The sequence below is a fragment of the Leptodactylus fuscus genome, chromosome 5 (assembly GCF_031893055.1).
Source record: "Leptodactylus fuscus isolate aLepFus1 chromosome 5, aLepFus1.hap2, whole genome shotgun sequence".
In the NCBI taxonomy this organism is placed as follows: Eukaryota; Metazoa; Chordata; class Amphibia; order Anura; family Leptodactylidae; genus Leptodactylus; species Leptodactylus fuscus.
The window spans coordinates 213,565,139-213,583,965 of record NC_134269.1 but is presented as its reverse complement, the minus strand read 5'-3'; the positions used below and the strand labels follow the sequence as shown (position 1 = coordinate 213,583,965).

The 18,827-nt window shown below is 41.0% G+C and overlaps 1 protein-coding gene across 1 annotated transcript in view; it reads right to left on the bottom strand.

Annotated features, from left to right (window-relative positions):
• Window positions 1-18,827, bottom strand: part of SYN3 (synapsin III) — a 159,761-nt gene that overhangs the window by 93,138 nt on the left and 47,796 nt on the right. The window contains exons 5-6 of the mRNA XM_075275357.1: window positions 6,345-6,501; window positions 566-655 (exon numbers count right to left, since the gene is read on the bottom strand). Coding sequence (XP_075131458.1) covers window positions 566-655; window positions 6,345-6,501 — 247 coding nt within the window. The remainder of the gene's footprint in view (window positions 1-565; window positions 656-6,344; window positions 6,502-18,827) is intronic.

Genomic DNA, 18,827 nt, shown 5'->3' with positions numbered 1-18,827 from the left:
TAAAAGGTCCCCTTTAAATGTTTTTTAATCTTAAAGGGGTTGCCTGATAAAGCTAACCCTTATCCATATGTCATCATAGGAGGAATCCCCTGGCTGGTTATATGCTCCCTGATATCAGGTACTGAGCGTAAGTCTTACAGCCTCAGATGAAGTGGTTGGCACTCGGCAGCGCCGCCATTATTGGTTGCACCTGCTGACCATTGGGCATCTCTAGAACATTATCATTAGTTTATGAATTAACTTTGTCCATGGAGCGATAAATTCAATCCATGTGATATAACTGGCGCCGGCGTCCCGATCATGTGCTCACTGAGCCAGCCATATGGATGACATGAGCGCTAAATCATCTTGGTAATGATATGAGATGATGGCTGACATCTTGTCTCTGTGACAGAATGACTAAGAGGACAATTTACTCGGTCTTGGCACCAGCTACATCCATGGTAGACGAAGTCATACATGAATAAGTATCCGAGCCCTCACCCGCCATAGTCATCTCCTGTCTGTACCCCCAGACATCCCCCCGTCTGGTTCTAGAGCCATATGGGAAACCGGTGTCACTCACCATCTGCTTGTGGTTTGGGAAGAAGGACTGCTCGATCAGGGGGAACTTCTCGGCACCCAGTCTCTGGAAGATCTTTATGAGCTGTGAAAACTGGAAAGACAATGACAGTGTGAGAACCCCGACCACAAAGTGCGGAGGCCCCAGATACTGTATAAGAGGCCGCCAGGTTATTATTACATACACAGCGGGTCATCAGACAAGGTGACGTAGGGTCATAGTGCCGTAATAGTACATGTATAGTTATATACAAGAGATGCCCAGGTTATACCAGCAGTACATATCACTATATACAAGATGTATAACTTATACCGGCTGTACATATCACTATATATGAGATGTATAACTTATACCGACTGTACATATATAATTATATACAGGAGATACCCAGGTTATACCGGCTGTAAATATATAATTATATACAGGATATACCCAGTTTATACCGGCTGTACATATATAATTATATACAGGACATACCCAGGTTATACCGGCTGTACATATATAATTATATACAGGAGATACCCAGGTTATACCGGCTGTACATATATAATTATATACAGTATATACCCAGGTTATACCGGCTGTACATTTATAATTATATACAGTATATACCCAGGTTATATCGGCTGTACATATATAATTATATACAGTATATACCCAGGTTATACCAGCTGTACATATATAATTATATACAGTATATACCCAGGTTATACCGGCTGTACATATATAATTATATACAGGACATACCCAGGTTATACCGGCTGTACATATATAATTATATACAGGATATACCCAGGTTATACCGGCTGTACATATATAATTATATACAGTATATACCCAGGTTATACCGGTTGTACATATATAATAATATACAGGGGATACCCAGGTTATACCGGCTGTACATATATAATTATATACAGGAGATACCCAGGTTATATCGGCTGTACATATATAATTATATACTGTATATACCCAGGTTATACCGGCTGTACATATATAATTATATACAGTATATACCCAGGTTATACCGGCTGTACATATATAATTATATACAGGAGATACCCAGGTTATACCAGCTATACATATATAATTATATACAGGAGATCCCCAGGTTATAGTGGCTGTACATATATAATTATATACAGTATATACCCAGGTTATAGCGGCTGTGCATATATAATTATATACAGGAGATACCCAGGTTATACCGGCTATACATATATAATTATATACAGGAGATACCCAGGTTATAGCGGCTGTACATATATAATTATATTCAGTATATACCCAGGTTATAGCGGCTGTACATATATAATTATATACAGTATATACCCAGGTTATACCGGCTGTACATATATAATTATATACAGTATATACCCAGGTTATACCAGCTGTACATATATAATTATATACAGTATATACCCAGGTTATACCAGCTGTACATATATAATTATATACAGTATATACCCAGGTTATACTGGCTGTACATATATATTATATACAGGACATACCCAGGTTATAGCGGCATGGTATATATCACTATATATGACTAGTATGATGCTGTTTCGCTCTCTGATTTTAGCCTTCGTGTTGTCTGATTCCTCCTCTCACTGACAGCGCTGGGAATCGGCACATGATGGAGCGCAGATCCGCTTGGTGTAATGACCAGGTTTCCTTCTATTTATTGAATGAGGGCTCGGATGTTTTCGTGGTGATCGTATCTTACATTTCCCAATGCCGCTTACTTGGGTGGATTATGGGGCTCAAAATGGGGGAAAATAAATTAGATGGGAACCAAAAATTTTAATCTACTTTCTGGGCAAAAAGAATTCTATGAATTCAGTGACAAATGTTCCCATGGAGATTACACGGCCACTAAGAACGGATATAACATGAGCGTTACAAACCTATACGTATGGAGGTACGGCTATATCATGTAGGAAAGGTAAGGGGTCACATGACCCTCCACTAGGGGGCAGTAACTCACATTATATGAAGTTAGTACAAAGTGATCAACCCCTGGATAAGAGCAGTGACATGATAGGATTACGAGGATGACACTGCCTGCTTATACTGTGTGTGCTGTGAACAGAATCTCCAGTGTATCCTATAGGATGAAATTTTTTGCACTGACATCCCGACCTCACACTGCCTACCTCTGCTATTTGTGAGTGCTTTATGTAGAATTTCAGTGTGTCCTATAAGATGAAGCTTCACTCTGCTCTTCTCTGACTCAAAGTGCTTGTCCATACTATCTGTGAGTGCTTTGTGCAGAATCTGCACTGTATTCTATTACTAGCAGTTACACAACTTTTTCCATTGGCTCACACAGCCTGCCTCTGATATCTATGAGTGTTTATGGAGAATCCTCAGTGTATTCTATGAGATACAGCTACACAGTGCTCTTTCCTAACTCCTGCCTGTCTTTACTATCTGTGTGTGCAGCGAGCAGAATCTTCAGTGTATCATATGAGACGCAGATTTAAATTGCTGTACCTGCATCACACTACCTACCTCTACTATCTGTGATTGTTTTGTGTATCCTATCACTTTGCTATTTCCTTGACTTGCAGTGCCTGTGCATACTATCTGTGAGCGCTTTGTGCAGAATCTACAGTGTATCCTATTATACACAGCTCTTTCCTCTGACTCACATTGCATGCCTTTGCTGCCTATGTCTGTGTAGAATCTCCAGTATATCCTATATGTAGCAGCTTCACAGTCCTTTTTCGTGACTCACACAACATGCTTCTGCTACCTGTGAGTGCTTTGTGCAGAATGTTCACTGTATCATATGAGATGCAGCTTCATATTGTTTTCCCCTGCCTCCTCCTCTTAATATGACAGTAAGAAAGCTATCAGAAGCAAGAAAAGGGGAAATGGGTTAAAACTACATCACATAGGGATACACTGGGGCCTAGGAGAGTGATGAGACTCCACCCTTCTACCTCTGCATGATGGGAAATACAAGCAAAATGAGGGAAACCGTATCATAGGGAAAGAAGGAATCAAGATGAGAGAGCTCTGCTATATCTGTAAATACATTACAAACTATAGATGCAGCAGAGCTAAACTCGTCATTCAGCTATTTGTGTGTCTGATGTAAGATCATATCTTCTATCAAATGACAAAGTCATCTCTGCTACTTCTACAAGGAGCTGCCGCTTCTAATTGTGACGGACCCGACCTCTCTTATTAACCACTGACATGCCTGACCCCATCATGCCCATGTCCTCCGTCCTCCGTCAGTCTCATTTTACCAATAACACAGGACACAAACCTGGCTCATTATTCTTGGCAAGCGGGCAAAGAGAAAACATGGCTGCCAGCATCACAGCAAGGCCGGAGCGTGACAGGCGGAAGAAAAACAAGAGCTTGTTATGTCTGCCGAGTGGGATTTGTCTGTTATCAACATTCTGCATCAGGGATCAGTCCGGAGACTCTGGATGTGTCTGATTCCCTCGTCCCTGTCACACAGAGCCCAAATCTTCTGACCTGGATTCAACCGTCATCCAGAGTCCCCAAAGGAAAGTTATATGTTGTCATAAAGCTGGGTAATAATGTAATGTATGTACAAAGTGACTGCACCAGCAGAATAGTGAGTGCAGCTCTGGGGTATAATACAGGATAAGTAATGTAATGTATGTACACAGTGACTGTACCAGCAGAATAGTGAGCGCAGCTCTGGAGTATAATACAGGATAAGTAATGTAATGTATGTACACAGTGACTGCACCAGCAGAATAGTGAGCGCAGCTCTGGAGTATAATACAGGATAAGTAATGTAATGTATGTACACAGTGACTGCACCAGCAGAATAATGAGCGCAGCTCTGGAGTATAATACAGGATAAGTAATGTAATGTATGTACACAGTGACTGTACCAGCAGAATAGTGAGCGCAGCTCTGGAGTATAATACAGGATAAGTAATGTAATGTATGTACACAGTGACTGCACCAGCAGAATAGCGAGCGCAGCTCTGGAGTATAATACAGGATAAGTAATGTAATGTATGTACACAGTGACTGTACCAGCAGAATAGTGAGTGCAGCTCTGGAGTATAATACAGGATAAGTAATGTAATGTATGTACACAGTGACTGCACCAGCAGAATAGTGAGCGCAGCTCTGGAGTATAATACAGGATAAGTAATGTAATGTATGTACACAGTGACTGTACCAGCAGAATAGTGAGCGCAGCTCTGGAGTATAATACAGGATAAGTAATGTAATGTATGTACACAGTGACTGTACCAGCAGAATAGTGAGCGCAGCTCTGGAGTATAATACAGGATAAGTAATGTAATGTATGTACACAGTGACTGTAGCAGCAGAATAGCGAGCGCAGCTCTGGAGTATAATACAGGATAAGTAATGTAATGTATGTACACAGTGACTGTACCAGCTGAATAGTGAGTGCAGCTCTGGAGTATAATACAGGATAATGTAATGTATGTACACAGCGACTGCACCAGCAGAATAGTGAGCGCAGCTCTGGAGTATAATACAGGATAAGTAATGTAATGTATGTACACAGTGACTGTAGCAGCAGAATAGTGAGCGAGCTCTGGAGTATAATACAGGATAAGTAATGTAATGTATGTACACAGTGACTGCACCAGCAGAATAGTGAGCGCAGCTCTGGAGTATAATACAGGATAAGTAATGTAATGTATGTACACAGTGACTGTACCAGCAGAATAGTGAGCGCAGCTCTGGAGTATAATACAGGATAAGTAATGTAATGTATGTACACAGTGACTGCACCAGCAGAATAGTGAGCGCAGCTCTGGAGTATAATACAGGATAAGTAATGTAATGTATGTACACAGTGACTGCACCAGCAGAATAATGAGCGCAGCTCTGGAGTATAATACAGGATAAGTAATGTAATGTATGTACACAGTGACTGTACCAGCAGAATAGTGAGCGCAGCTCTGGAGTATAATACAGGATAAGTAATGTAATGTATGTACACAGTGACTGCACCAGCAGAATAGCGAGCGCAGCTCTGGAGTATAATACAGGATAAGTAATGTAATGTATGTACACAGTGACTGTACCAGCAGAATAGTGAGTGCAGCTCTGGAGTATAATACAGGATAAGTAATGTAATGTATGTACACAGTGACTGCACCAGCAGAATAGTGAGCGCAGCTCTGGAGTATAATACAGGATAAGTAATGTAATGTATGTACACAGTGACTGTACCAGCAGAATAGTGAGCGCAGCTCTGGAGTATAATACAGGATAAGTAATGTAATGTATGTACACAGTGACTGTACCAGCAGAATAGTGAGCGCAGCTCTGGAGTATAATACAGGATAAGTAATGTAATGTATGTACACAGTGACTGTAGCAGCAGAATAGCGAGCGCAGCTCTGGAGTATAATACAGGATAAGTAATGTAATGTATGTACACAGTGACTGTACCAGCTGAATAGTGAGTGCAGCTCTGGAGTATAATACAGGATAATGTAATGTATGTACACAGCGACTGCACCAGCAGAATAGTGAGCGCAGCTCTGGAGTATAATACAGGATAAGTAATGTAATGTATGTACACAGTGACTGTAGCAGCAGAATAGCGAGCGCAGCTCTGGAGTATAATACAGGATAAGTAATGTAATGTATGTACACAGTGACTGTACCAGCAGAATAGTGAGCGCAGCTCTGGAGTATAATACAGGATGTATCTCAGGATCCAGTTTCTATGCAGATCTATATACATAACGGGTGCAATTATTGCTGACATATTTTTATAGACACAGTACACACTCACCACCCAGGGTTTGCTGCAGAAGTTGTAGATGGAGTACAGAGAGTTGACACTCGGGACCCCTCCATACTGCAGCCCCATGATCAGGCTGCGGAAATCTTCTCCAGGCGTCATGCTGTACGCGTGCTGTCGGATCAGGACAAAGTCTGGCTTGAAGGATCTGGAAAAATATAAGTGAATTTGGATCATAATTGAATGTAAGGCTCGCGTCATCTGAGGTCTAATTTACCCAATATAGCGGCTACCCAATAATTTAAAACCTATATATACCCCAATGATTTGGGTTAGTGTTCCCCTTTAACCCAGAAGATCTGCATACATATGACCTCATGGTACATAACCTGTGTTTACTTTGGGTGGATGAAGAAGTCTGGAGCAGAGAACCGTGTGATTTTATCTTAATGTCAGTCAACCTGGCACAGGGCATTGGATTGGCGCCATCTAAAGGGGAACCCCTGTAACATACACTCACCGGCCACTTTATTAGGTACACCTGTCCAACTGCTCGTTAACACTTAATTTCTAATCAGCCAATCACATGGCGGCAACTCAGTGCATTTAGGCATGTAGACATGGTCAAGACAATCTCCTGCAGTTCAAACCGAGCATCAGTATGGGGGGGAAGAAAGGTGATTTGAGTGCCTTTGAACGTGGCATGGTTGTTGGTGCCAGAAGGGCTGGTCTGAGTATTTCAGAAATTGCTGATCTCCTGGGATTTTCACGCACAACCATCTCTAGGGTTTACAGAGAATGGTCCGAAAAAGAAAAAAACATCCAGTGAGCGGCAGTTCTGTGGGCGGAAATGCGTTGTTGATGCCAGAGGTCAGAGGAGAATGGCCAGACTGGTTCGAGCTGATAGAAAGGCAACAGTGACTCAAATAGCCACCCGTTACAACCAAGGTAGCCAGAAGAGCATCTCTGAACGCCGCACAGTACGTCCAACTTTGAGGCAGATGGGCTACAGCAGCAGAAGACCACACCGGGTGCCACTCCTTTCAGCTAAGAACAGGAAACTGAGGCTACAATTTGCACAAGCTCATCGAAATTGGACAATTGAAGATTGGAAAAACGTTGCCTGGTCTGATGAGTCTCGATTTCTGCTGCGACATTCGGATGGTAGGGTCAGAATTTGGCGTCAACAACATGAAAGCATGGATCCATCCTGCCTTGTATCGGTAACGGTTCAGGCTGGTGGTGGTGGTGTCATGGTGTGGGGAATATTTTCTTGGCACTCTTTGGGCCCCTTGGTACCAATTGAGCATCGTTGCAATGCCAAAGCCTACCTGAGTATTGTTGCTGACCATGTCCATCCCTTTATGACCACAATGTACCCAACATCTGATGGCTACTTACAGCAGGATAATGCAATGCCATGTCATAAAGCTGGAATCATCTCAGACTGGTTTCTTGAACATGACAATGAGTTCACTGTACTCCAATGGCCTCCACAGTCACCAGATCTCAATCCTATAGAGGAGCATCTTTGGGATGTGGTGGAACGGGAGATTCGCATCATGGATGTGCAGCCGACAAATCTGCGGCAACTGTGTGATGCCATCATGTCAATATGGACCAAAATCTCTGAGGAATGCTTCCAGCACCTTGTTGTATCTATGCCACGAAGAATTGAGGCAGTTCTGAAGGCAAAAGGGGGTCCAACCCGTTACTAGCATGGTGTACCTAATAAAGTGGCCGGTGAGTGTATATGATTACTGAGGAAGGTCACTTTATGGGTCTCGTTGCACCAGCCCAGTGGGGGATACTGCACACGATTCACACATTATAGAGCGGCCGCCCATATCCTTCTGCAGGTGGAGGAGATGGCAGGACGAGGTGCACTGAGGAATCCGACATTTCCTGGAGGAAATACCAAGACTACAAACTATGGGAGGACAGGGGTATAATCCATATACTTCACTGGTGGGGCTCACAGCAAGTAAAAAGTCCATATACAGTCCAGAAAATAGAAAAAGCCGGGCACTCACCGATGGAAGAGTATATAAATATTTCTAATATCCATATAAAATACAATACGGGAGGAGGCACGCCTGGGAGAGGAGAGCAACAGACGTTTCGTGCTGGTAGCACTTTTTCAAGCTCAACATGTATTATCCTGTACTGTGACATCACTGTGTGTATTATCTCTGTACTGTGACATCACTGTGTGTATTATCCTGTACTGTGACATCACTGTGTGTATTATCTCTGTACTGTGACATCACTGTGTGTATTATCCTGTACTGTGACATCACTGTGTGTATTATCTCTGTACTGTGACATCACTGTGTGTATTATCCTGTACTGTGACATCACTGTTTGTATTATCTCTGTACTGTGACATCACTGTGTGTATTATCCTGTACTGTGACATCACTGTGTGTATTATCTCTGTACTGTGACATCAGTGTGTATTATCCTGTACTGTGACATCACTGTGTGTATTATCCCTGTACTGTGACATCACTGTGTGTATTATCTCTGTACTGTGACATCACTGTGTGTATTATATCTGTACTGTGACATCACTGTGTGTATTATCCTGTACTGTGACATCACTGTGTGTATTATCCTGTACTGTGACATCACTGTGTGTATTATCCTGTACTGTGACATCACTGTATGTATTATCCCTGTACTGTGACATCACTGTGTGTATTATCCTGTACTGTGACATCACTGTGTGTATTATCCTGTACTGTGACATCACTGTGTGTATTATCTCTGTACTGTGACATCACTGTGTGTATTATCCTGTACTGTGACATCACTGTGTGTATTATCCCTGTACTGTGACATCACTGTGTGTATTATCCTGTACTGTGACATCACTGTGTGTATTATCCTGTACTGTGACATCACTGTGTGTACTATCCTGTACTGTGACATCACTGTGTGTATTATCCTGTACTGTGACATCACTGTGTGTATTATCTCTCTACTGTGACATCACTGTGTGTATTATCCTGTACTGTGACATCACTGTGTGTACTATCCTGTACTGTGACATCACTGTGTGTATTATCTCTGTACTGTGACATCACTGTGTGTATTATCCTGTACTGTGACATCACTGTGTGTATTATCTCTGTACTGTGACATCACTGTGTGTATTATCCTGTACTGTGACATCACTGTGTGTATTATCTCTGTACTGTGACATCACTGTGTGTATTATCCTGTACTGTGACATCACTGTGTGTATTATCTCTGTACTGTGACATCACTGTGTGTATTATCCTGTACTGTGACATCACTGTGTGTATTATCTCTGTACTGTGACATCACTGTGTGTATTATCCTGTACTGTGACATCACTGTGTGTATTATCTCTGTACTGTGACATCAGTGTGTATTATCCTGTACTGTGACATCACTGTGTGTATTATCCCTGTACTGTGACATCACTGTGTGTATTATCTCTGTACTGTGACATCACTGTGTGTATTATATCTGTACTGTGACATCACTGTGTGTATTATCCTGTACTGTGACATCACTGTGTGTATTATCCTGTACTGTGACATCACTGTGTGTATTATCCTGTACTGTGACATCACTGTATGTATTATCCCTGTACTGTGACATCACTGTGTGTATTATCCTGTACTGTGACATCACTGTGTGTATTATCCTGTACTGTGACATCACTGTGTGTATTATCTCTGTACTGTGACATCACTGTGTGTATTATCCTGTACTGTGACATCACTGTGTGTATTATCCCTGTACTGTGACATCACTGTGTGTATTATCCTGTACTGTGACATCACTGTGTGTATTATCCTGTACTGTGACATCACTGTGTGTACTATCCTGTACTGTGACATCACTGTGTGTATTATCCTGTACTGTGACATCACTGTGTGTATTATCTCTCTACTGTGACATCACTGTGTGTATTATCCTGTACTGTGACATCACTGTGTGTATTATCCTGTACTGTGACATCACTGTGTGTACTATCCTGTACTGTAACATCACTGTGTGTATTATCCTGTACTGTGACATCACTGTGTGTATTATCCTGTACTGTGACATCACTGTGTGTATTATCTCTCTACTGTGACATCACTGTGTGTATTATCCTGTACTGTGACATCACTGTGTGTATTATCCCTGTACTGTGACATCACTGTGTGTATTATCTCTGTACTGTGACATCACTGTGTGTATTATCCTGTACTGTGACATCACTGTGTGTATTATCCCTGTACTGTGACATCACTGTGTGTATTATCTCTGTACTGTGACATCACTGTGTGTATTATCCTGTACTGTGACATCACTGTGTGTATTATCCTGTACTGTGACATCACTGTGTGTATTATCCTGTACTGTGACATCACTGTGTGTATTATCCTGTACTGTGACATCACTGTGTGTATTACCTCTGTACTGTGACATCACTGTGTGTATTATCCTGTACTGTGACATCACTGTGTGTATTATCCTGTTCTGTGACATCACTGTGTGTATTATCTCTGTACTGTGACATCACTGTGTGTATTATCCTTATAACTGACCATAGTGTTTTCTATTTATATGTTTTCAGGATCTATAGAAAGCTGAGTGAACCAAAATTCTTATATATCAGGTGGAAATTCACTTTGCAGATTGTCTCATTTCCTGCTCTTATGATGTTGGGGTCTCAGGTTTCCCTTTATATCTCACCCAGCGCCAGGTGATTCCCTCATCCTCTGTCAGACTACTGAACGTGACTGAAATCTTCTGAGAAAGAAGAGAATCTTGGAGGAAGAATGTGGAAGGCGAGATAATGGCACAATTTTCTTTTTATTATAGTCATAAAAGTAATACTTTACACCAAAAAATTCCATGTGCATAAGGTAAGACGGGGCCCGGGAGGGAGCAGACAGCGCAGAGCAGACCCGGAGCTACATGAACACTACTGAGGGGAGATATGGAGACTGGTAAAGTGTCAGAGATAGTATTAAAGGAGAACTCCAAGGTCAGGTAGTGAGGGCGCATCTATAGGAAATATTATCAAACCTGAATGGGTAAAGACTCCGACACCCAACACCCTCACTGATCTACTGTTGTCAGAAAGTGTACAGAGGCAGAAGACAAATTGACCATCGGTATCTCTATTACTTATCCTGTATTATACTCCAGAGCTGCGCTCACTATTCTGCTGGTACAGTCACTGTGTACATACATTACATTACTTATCCTGTATTATACTCCAGAGCTGTGCTCACTATTCTGCTGGCGCAGTCACTGTGTACATACATTACATTACTTATCCTGTATTATACTCCAGAGCTGCGCTCACTATTCTGCTGGCGCAGTCACTGTGTACATACATTACATTACTTATCCTGTATTATACTGCAGAGCTGCGCTCACTATTCTGCTGGTGCAGTCACTGTGTACATACATTACATTACTTATCCTGTATTATACTCCAGAGCTGCGTTCACTATTCTGCTGGTGCAGTCACTGTGTACATACATTACATTACTTATCCTGTATTATACTGCAGAGCTGCGCTCACTATTCTGCTGGTGCAGTCACTGTGTACATACATTGCATTACTTATCCTGTATTATACTCCAGAGCTGCGCTCACTATTCTGCTGGTACAGTCACTGTGTACATACATTACATTACTTATCCTGTATTATACTCCAGAGCTGCGCTCACTATTCTGCTGGTACAGTCACTGTGTACATACATTACATTACTTATCCTGTATTATACTCCAGAGCTGCGCTCACTATTCTGCTGGTACAGTCACTGTGTACATACATTACATTACTTATCCTGTATTATACTCCAGAGCTGCGCTCACTATTCTGCTGGTACAGTCACTGTGTACATACATTACATTACTTATCCTGTATTATACTCCAGAGCTGTGCTCACTATTCTGCTTGTACAGTCACTGTGTACATACATTACATTACCTATCCTGTATTATACTCCAGAGCTGCGCTCACTATTCTGCTGGTACAGTCACTGTGTACATACATTACATTACTTATCCTGTATTATACTCCAGAGCTGCGCTCACTATTCTGCTGGTGCAGTCACTGTGTACATACATTACATTACTTATCCTGTATTATACTCCAGAGCTGCGCTCACTATTCTGCCGGTACAGTCACTGTGTACATACATTACATTACTTATCCTGTATTATACTCCAGAGCTGCGCTCACTATTCTGCCGGTACAGTCACTGTGTACATACATTACATTACTTATCCTGTATTATACTCCAGAGCTGCGCTCACTATTCTGCCGGTACAGTCACTGTGTACATACATTACATTACTTATCCTGTATTATACTCCAGAGCTGCGCTCACTATTCTGCCGGTACAGTCACTGTGTACATACATTACATTACTTATCCTGTATTATACTGCAGAGCTGCGCTCACTATTCTGCCGGTGCAGTCACTGTGTACATACATTACATTACTTATCCTGTATTATACTCCAGAGCTGCGCTCACTATTCTGCTGGTACAGTCACTGTGTACATACATTACATTACTTATCCTGTATTATACTCCAGAGCTGCGCTCACTATTCTGCTGGTGCAGTCACTGTGTACATACATTACATTACTTATCCTGTATTATACTCCAGAGCTGCGCTCACTATTCTGCCCGTGCAGTCACTGTGTACATACATTACATTACTTATCCTGTATTATACTCCAGAGCTGCGCTCACTATTCTGCCGGTACAGTCACTGTGTACATACATTTCATTACTTATCCTGTATTATACTCCAGAGCTGCGCTCACTATTCTGCTGGTGCAGTCACTGTGTACATACATTACATTACTTATCCTGTACTGATCCTGAGTTACATCCTGTATTATACTCCAGAGCTGCAATCCTGTATTCAGCTCTGAAGTTTGCAGCATTGGTGTATATTACAGAATCCTATAAGTGTATTTCCCAGATATTTGTATATTTTTTGGTGAAATCCATCCCAGATCTACTGCAGATTACATCCAGTATATCATGGTGTAGTCCCCATAGACGCGGCCTCCTTGGTACCTCTGGCGCCCCTTAGTACTATGTGACTCCGGTTGTTATTTATGGCAGTCGTTGCACTATACGCAGCCTGTAATATACATATTATAACAGCCTGAGGCAGTGACTGCGTTGCGCTTCCAGCTGTTGGCTTACATTATTAATACAGACATGTGACAGGTACATCCTGTGACACGGGCCTGGGATGTTTTTATCTACGAGTCAGCACTCACATCTCAGGCTGCACCTTCATGTAACATCGTCTTAGATCCTCCATCTCTGCACAGTTTAGTTGTTTACATTTATTTTCCATCTTGTTTTTATATGATAAGAATATAAAGAAAATGTTACTACCTGGAAACCATCAACAAGTTGCTGTTGATGGATGTGTTTCCACCATTAAGTAATTTTTTGGACCGCATTATCATTGGCGTCGATCCGGCACCTTTGTGCAGTTTTGATGTTTTCATTTATTCTCCAACTAATTTTTACATGATAGAAAAATAAAAAAGTATGTTACTACCTGGAAACAATCAGCAAGCTGCTGTTGATGGACCCGTTATCAGTATCTTTTGTCCTAGAATCAGTATCTTTGTACAGTTTTGCTGTTTTCACTTATTCTCTAGCTGGATTTTACCATGTAAGAAGATGAACAGGTTGTTGCAACGGGGAAACCATCAAAAAGTTGCTGTTAATAGATCTATTATCACCATTATGCTCTTTTATTTTTAGTATGTAGGCCTAGATACTGATTTTGTTGGTTTTATGTTATTTTTATTTTGTTTCGATATGTTAACAAGATAGAATATTACGGTATGTTTACTTGGAAACCATCAACAAGTTGCTGTTGATGGATTCATATCCTTAGTAAGTTGTCGACTTTTAATACATTACTTTCAAAATGTTGTCCAATACAGGGTTAAGTTGCTTTCTCTGTTCTCAGAAATTAGTGAAAAAAATATAAAAAAAAGTCAACAGCAGTAGCAATGCTCCTTCCTGTTGATGGTTTCCAAGTTGCAACACAACATCTTTTTCACTTATTTTCCAACTTATTTACAAGATAAAAAGCTAAACAAATCTATTGCTACCTGGAAACCATCAACAAGTTGCTGTTGACAGATCTATTGCCTAGAACTTACAATTTTGCATGGATTTAGTAATATCAATTATTTTAGCTTGTTTTTACATCAATAGAAAGTGAATATAAGTTTCTCTCTGGAAACTGTCAAAAAATTGCCTTTGGCAGATCTTTTATCACTATTTATCATTCCTTTCCAGTTTGTGCTTACAAGATAAAACCGAAATAAGTTTTGGTGCTACCTGGAAACCATCAACAAGTTGCTGTCGACAGATCTGTTGTCATTTTACAAGTTGTCTTCGGCCTAATCCTGCAGCTTTGCTGTTTTACATTATTTTAGCTTATTTTTAGATAATTAAAACATGGAAAAAAAAATTTCTATCTGGAAACCATCAGCAAGATGCTGTTGACAGATCTTTCATCACTATTAAGCTGTTTACTTTAAGTACTTTGCTTTGTAAACTTGTAAATGGACTAACTTCTCGCCAGGAAAGTGAAGTGAGAGATAATCACTTTGTACATACAAGCTTGTACCTATAGGTGGCAATAAAGAGTACAGATAATTTGCATCATTTTCCCAGAAGTCACTGCCTGGTGTTCAGTCTCCCTAAGGAGAACCAGCACCTCCATAGACTGCAATGGACAATACTGAGCCGATCTTGAGATTTCAGGATCGATTTTAAAATCCGATTTCCGATAATTTTCCAGCCGATCCCGATCGTTGAATTTGCTCGATCGCCGATCGGGATCCGATCTTTTCCGATCCCGATCGCTCCAACCCTAGACAATACAGCTACCTTGTACACTACACTACCTATACTAAAGAGTCTGCAGGACGGATGTTATTTTATACCCCTTTAGCGCCCCCTAGCTGAAAACATTTTTTTGTAAATTGTAACCTTATTACGGCATAGTATAGTGTTTGCGGTAGAATGTGACTTTTTTGTGTCTCCGCTCTCGGCGTCGGTGTCACATTTCTCTGTTTTGGTCTCCAGTGTGTTCAGTTTATTTTGTAAACCCTCCGCTACCGCTTTTAGCTCTGCATCGACGGAAATCTACGGGTTATTATAGAACAAATTCCCCTGTTATTCGCAGGCAGGTACCTGCAGGCCCGAGCACTTCATGATCTTATATATTTGTTCGCCTGTGGAACATTGCGTACTTATTTATACTGTGTTACAGGGGTCACGTATAAAAAGTGGCGCTATATTTTGCATGTGTCATTTTGTTATTGTCTTTTTGGATGTGGCCTGAAATGGCACTATAATGCTCCTTTATTTAGTCTATGGAAGTAGTATTTGGGAGCTGTATGACGGTATTACATGGGAACTGTATGGTGGTAATATATGGGACAGTTATAGGGGTGTTATAGAGGCAGTGTATGGTGTTATTACCTGGACAAGGTATGGTAGTGATTGTTAGACACAGTAAAGTGGTATCTAGACACTGTTTGGCGGTGTTATGTGGGTATAATCTACTGGGATACGCATGTTTCATGTATAGCAGTACTATGTCAAACTATATGGTGGCATATGTAGTAGTTAGGGTTGAGCGATCGGTAAAGATCGGATCCCAATTGGCGATCAAGCAAATTTCACGATCGGGATCGGCTAGAAAATGATTGGAAATCAGATATTAAAATCGATCCTGAAATCTCAAGATCAACTCAACCCTAATAGTAGTGTATGATATGTGGACCTATATGGTGGTATTTTTTTAGTTCTGTATGGCAGTGTTATGTCGACCTATATGGAGGTATTTGATAAGTCGATGGCTTTGCTATGTGGATGTATATGGCAGAATTATGTGGACCTATATGGTGGTATTATTTGATAAGTCGATGGCTTTGCTATGTGGGTGTATATGGCAGAATTATGTGGACCTATATGGTGGTATTATTTGACATGGGAAAAGGGTGCTATTTGTGCACTACATGGTCAGGAGGAGTAATCCCACTAGGCAATATTAGATTCTGACTGAGCACTATGTGTTTCCCTTTTAGTAAATAACACTACAGACATGTTAACCAGGCAGGATATAGCGGTGTATTTACTGTTGGTCAGTAACTACTTATTTTGTCACGCTGAGGACATCAATCTGTGGAGCAGTCAGTGACATCGCACATGGTTTCCTTCAGGTGACAGCTGTACTAACTCACCACTAACATGTAACTGTAACATACTGACATACTGTAATTAACCGCAACCCGAAGTATGTCGTCCGTGAGGCCTCACTCCTGGGGATGCAAGATTCACACCAGACTAATATGGGAATGCTGGATTTTGCCCCATGAAAATGATGCAAGTTTGGTGCTAATTCATGGACACATTATAGTCAGTACTATTGGGCACTGTATGGCACTATTATTTATAGACTGTTTGACAGTAGTATTTGGACATTACAGTTCTACTGTTTGTGCTGGTTTCATTATGTTGTGACTATATCTAGTATTGCTGGCAGTTTTATATAGCACTCTATGGTATTTATTATATGGTCATTATAGTTCAATTTGGAACTGTATGGCACTATTATTTATACACTATATGAAAGTTATACTGATGTTGCCGGTTTTATTATTAGATCACTATAATACATACTATTAGTACTGCTATATGGCACTATTATTTATATACTGTATGACAGTTCTACTGCTGTTGCCAGTTTTATTATTAGGCCACCACAGTTGGTACTATTAGCACTGCTATACGGCACTATTATTTATATACTGTATGACGGTAATTTTTGGCCTTTGCTGATTATATTATCACTATAGTAATACTCTTAGCAATGCTATTTGGTAGCGTGTGGTGCTATTATTTTAGATTATTTATTTGGGCCATGTATGACGGTATTATTTAAAAACTCTATGGCAGTATTATTTTGGTTGACCTTGTTATTTTGTTATCATGTTTGCCATGAAGACCGCAAAGGTTAGAAAATAAGTTGTCGTCCAATTGGCTGCTCGGGCAATGGTCTAGTTTAGTTAGAGTCTAGTTTATCCCAATTTAGTCCCCCACTTTGACATCATGGGCCATAGATGGCGACATTTGACTACATCAACCCTCCCTATTGGTACCAGTAGCCCCAAAAATGAGTGTACCCCCATTTCTATGTGGCATAGCCCCCTGGAGAACCCATTTGATGATTTGCCCCTAGATATCATATTTCATTGACAATCTTTACTTTAAGGATATATTTTTTTTTTTTTAAAAAAAAAATTTCAAAAATTTACCCAATTGGAAACCATCAACGCGTGAACCTTATTGGCACTTGAGCGGGGCAAAAGCTCCCTCATTAGCATAAACGGAAGGAATCTTTTGGCCCAGTCCATCCGAGTGACCACTCACTTTTTGGCTGTCATGACCAACATTTTTCGCCAAAACATATATAATTTTTTGAAAAAGTTGACAGACGAAGATCACATAAGGAATGTGGAATTGGAAAAATTTTCTCTGTCGAGAGCGAAAACTATAATCAATGTCACAAGTCAATGACAGGTTAGTAGGACGGGAGGAATTCCAAGCACTTCGTAGCCGGGATCAAGTCAATCACAATAGGATCTTCTCGATAATACATTACAATTAGTTCTGCACCCGGCATATGGGACATATGGTGGATAAGTGGTGGGACAGGAGGGACCTACCTGGTGGATAAAACACACGGACCACTCGTAACCTCAATGTACAGCTGGAATAACACTATGGGGAGGATGACGTGCTGGGCAGACATGCGAGGACAGGCTTACACTGGAATGTTCAGGACTCGGGGCTAATAGTCCTATATTAGGAGACATTCCTTCTTCTGGTTTCCAAGGACAATATAATGAAGGGTTTCATGCGAGGGGTCTCTGTCTGGGACCAGCAAAAACTATTTGGTTGGTTAACCTATTGCTCACTGGTTCTGGTGACTAAGGAACGTAAGAAACTGCACCATAAGGGTCATGTCACTGGTCAATGGAAGGTCATTTCATAGGTGTGATACCAACTCTTTCGAGAGAGACTAACCAATGCCGCCACCACCAAAAACGTAGTCTTCCTTCAGGTGTTTTGGTGATGATTGATAATTGAGAAGATCTTTAAGGGGTTGGTGCTCCCACTTCGCTCATGGTCGATGGGGCAAAGGAAAAGAACTTAAATTTTGTACACCCCCAATGGGATTTGAGTCTTCAAGAACATGAAATTTTGAGGTCCACAATCTGAGAGGTCCAAGAGTCCAGTCCAGAATAGTACCAGACCCCCTTGACTCTTTGTTCATTGACTATTTGTTTACTCAATGTTTTCCATTGAGTAATTGGTCACATGTCCTCACGTCAGGACATCTTGCATAGTAGTATCTACAATGACCTGGTGCCAACTCTTTCGAGAGAGACTAACCAATGCCACCGCCACCAAAAACTTAGTCTT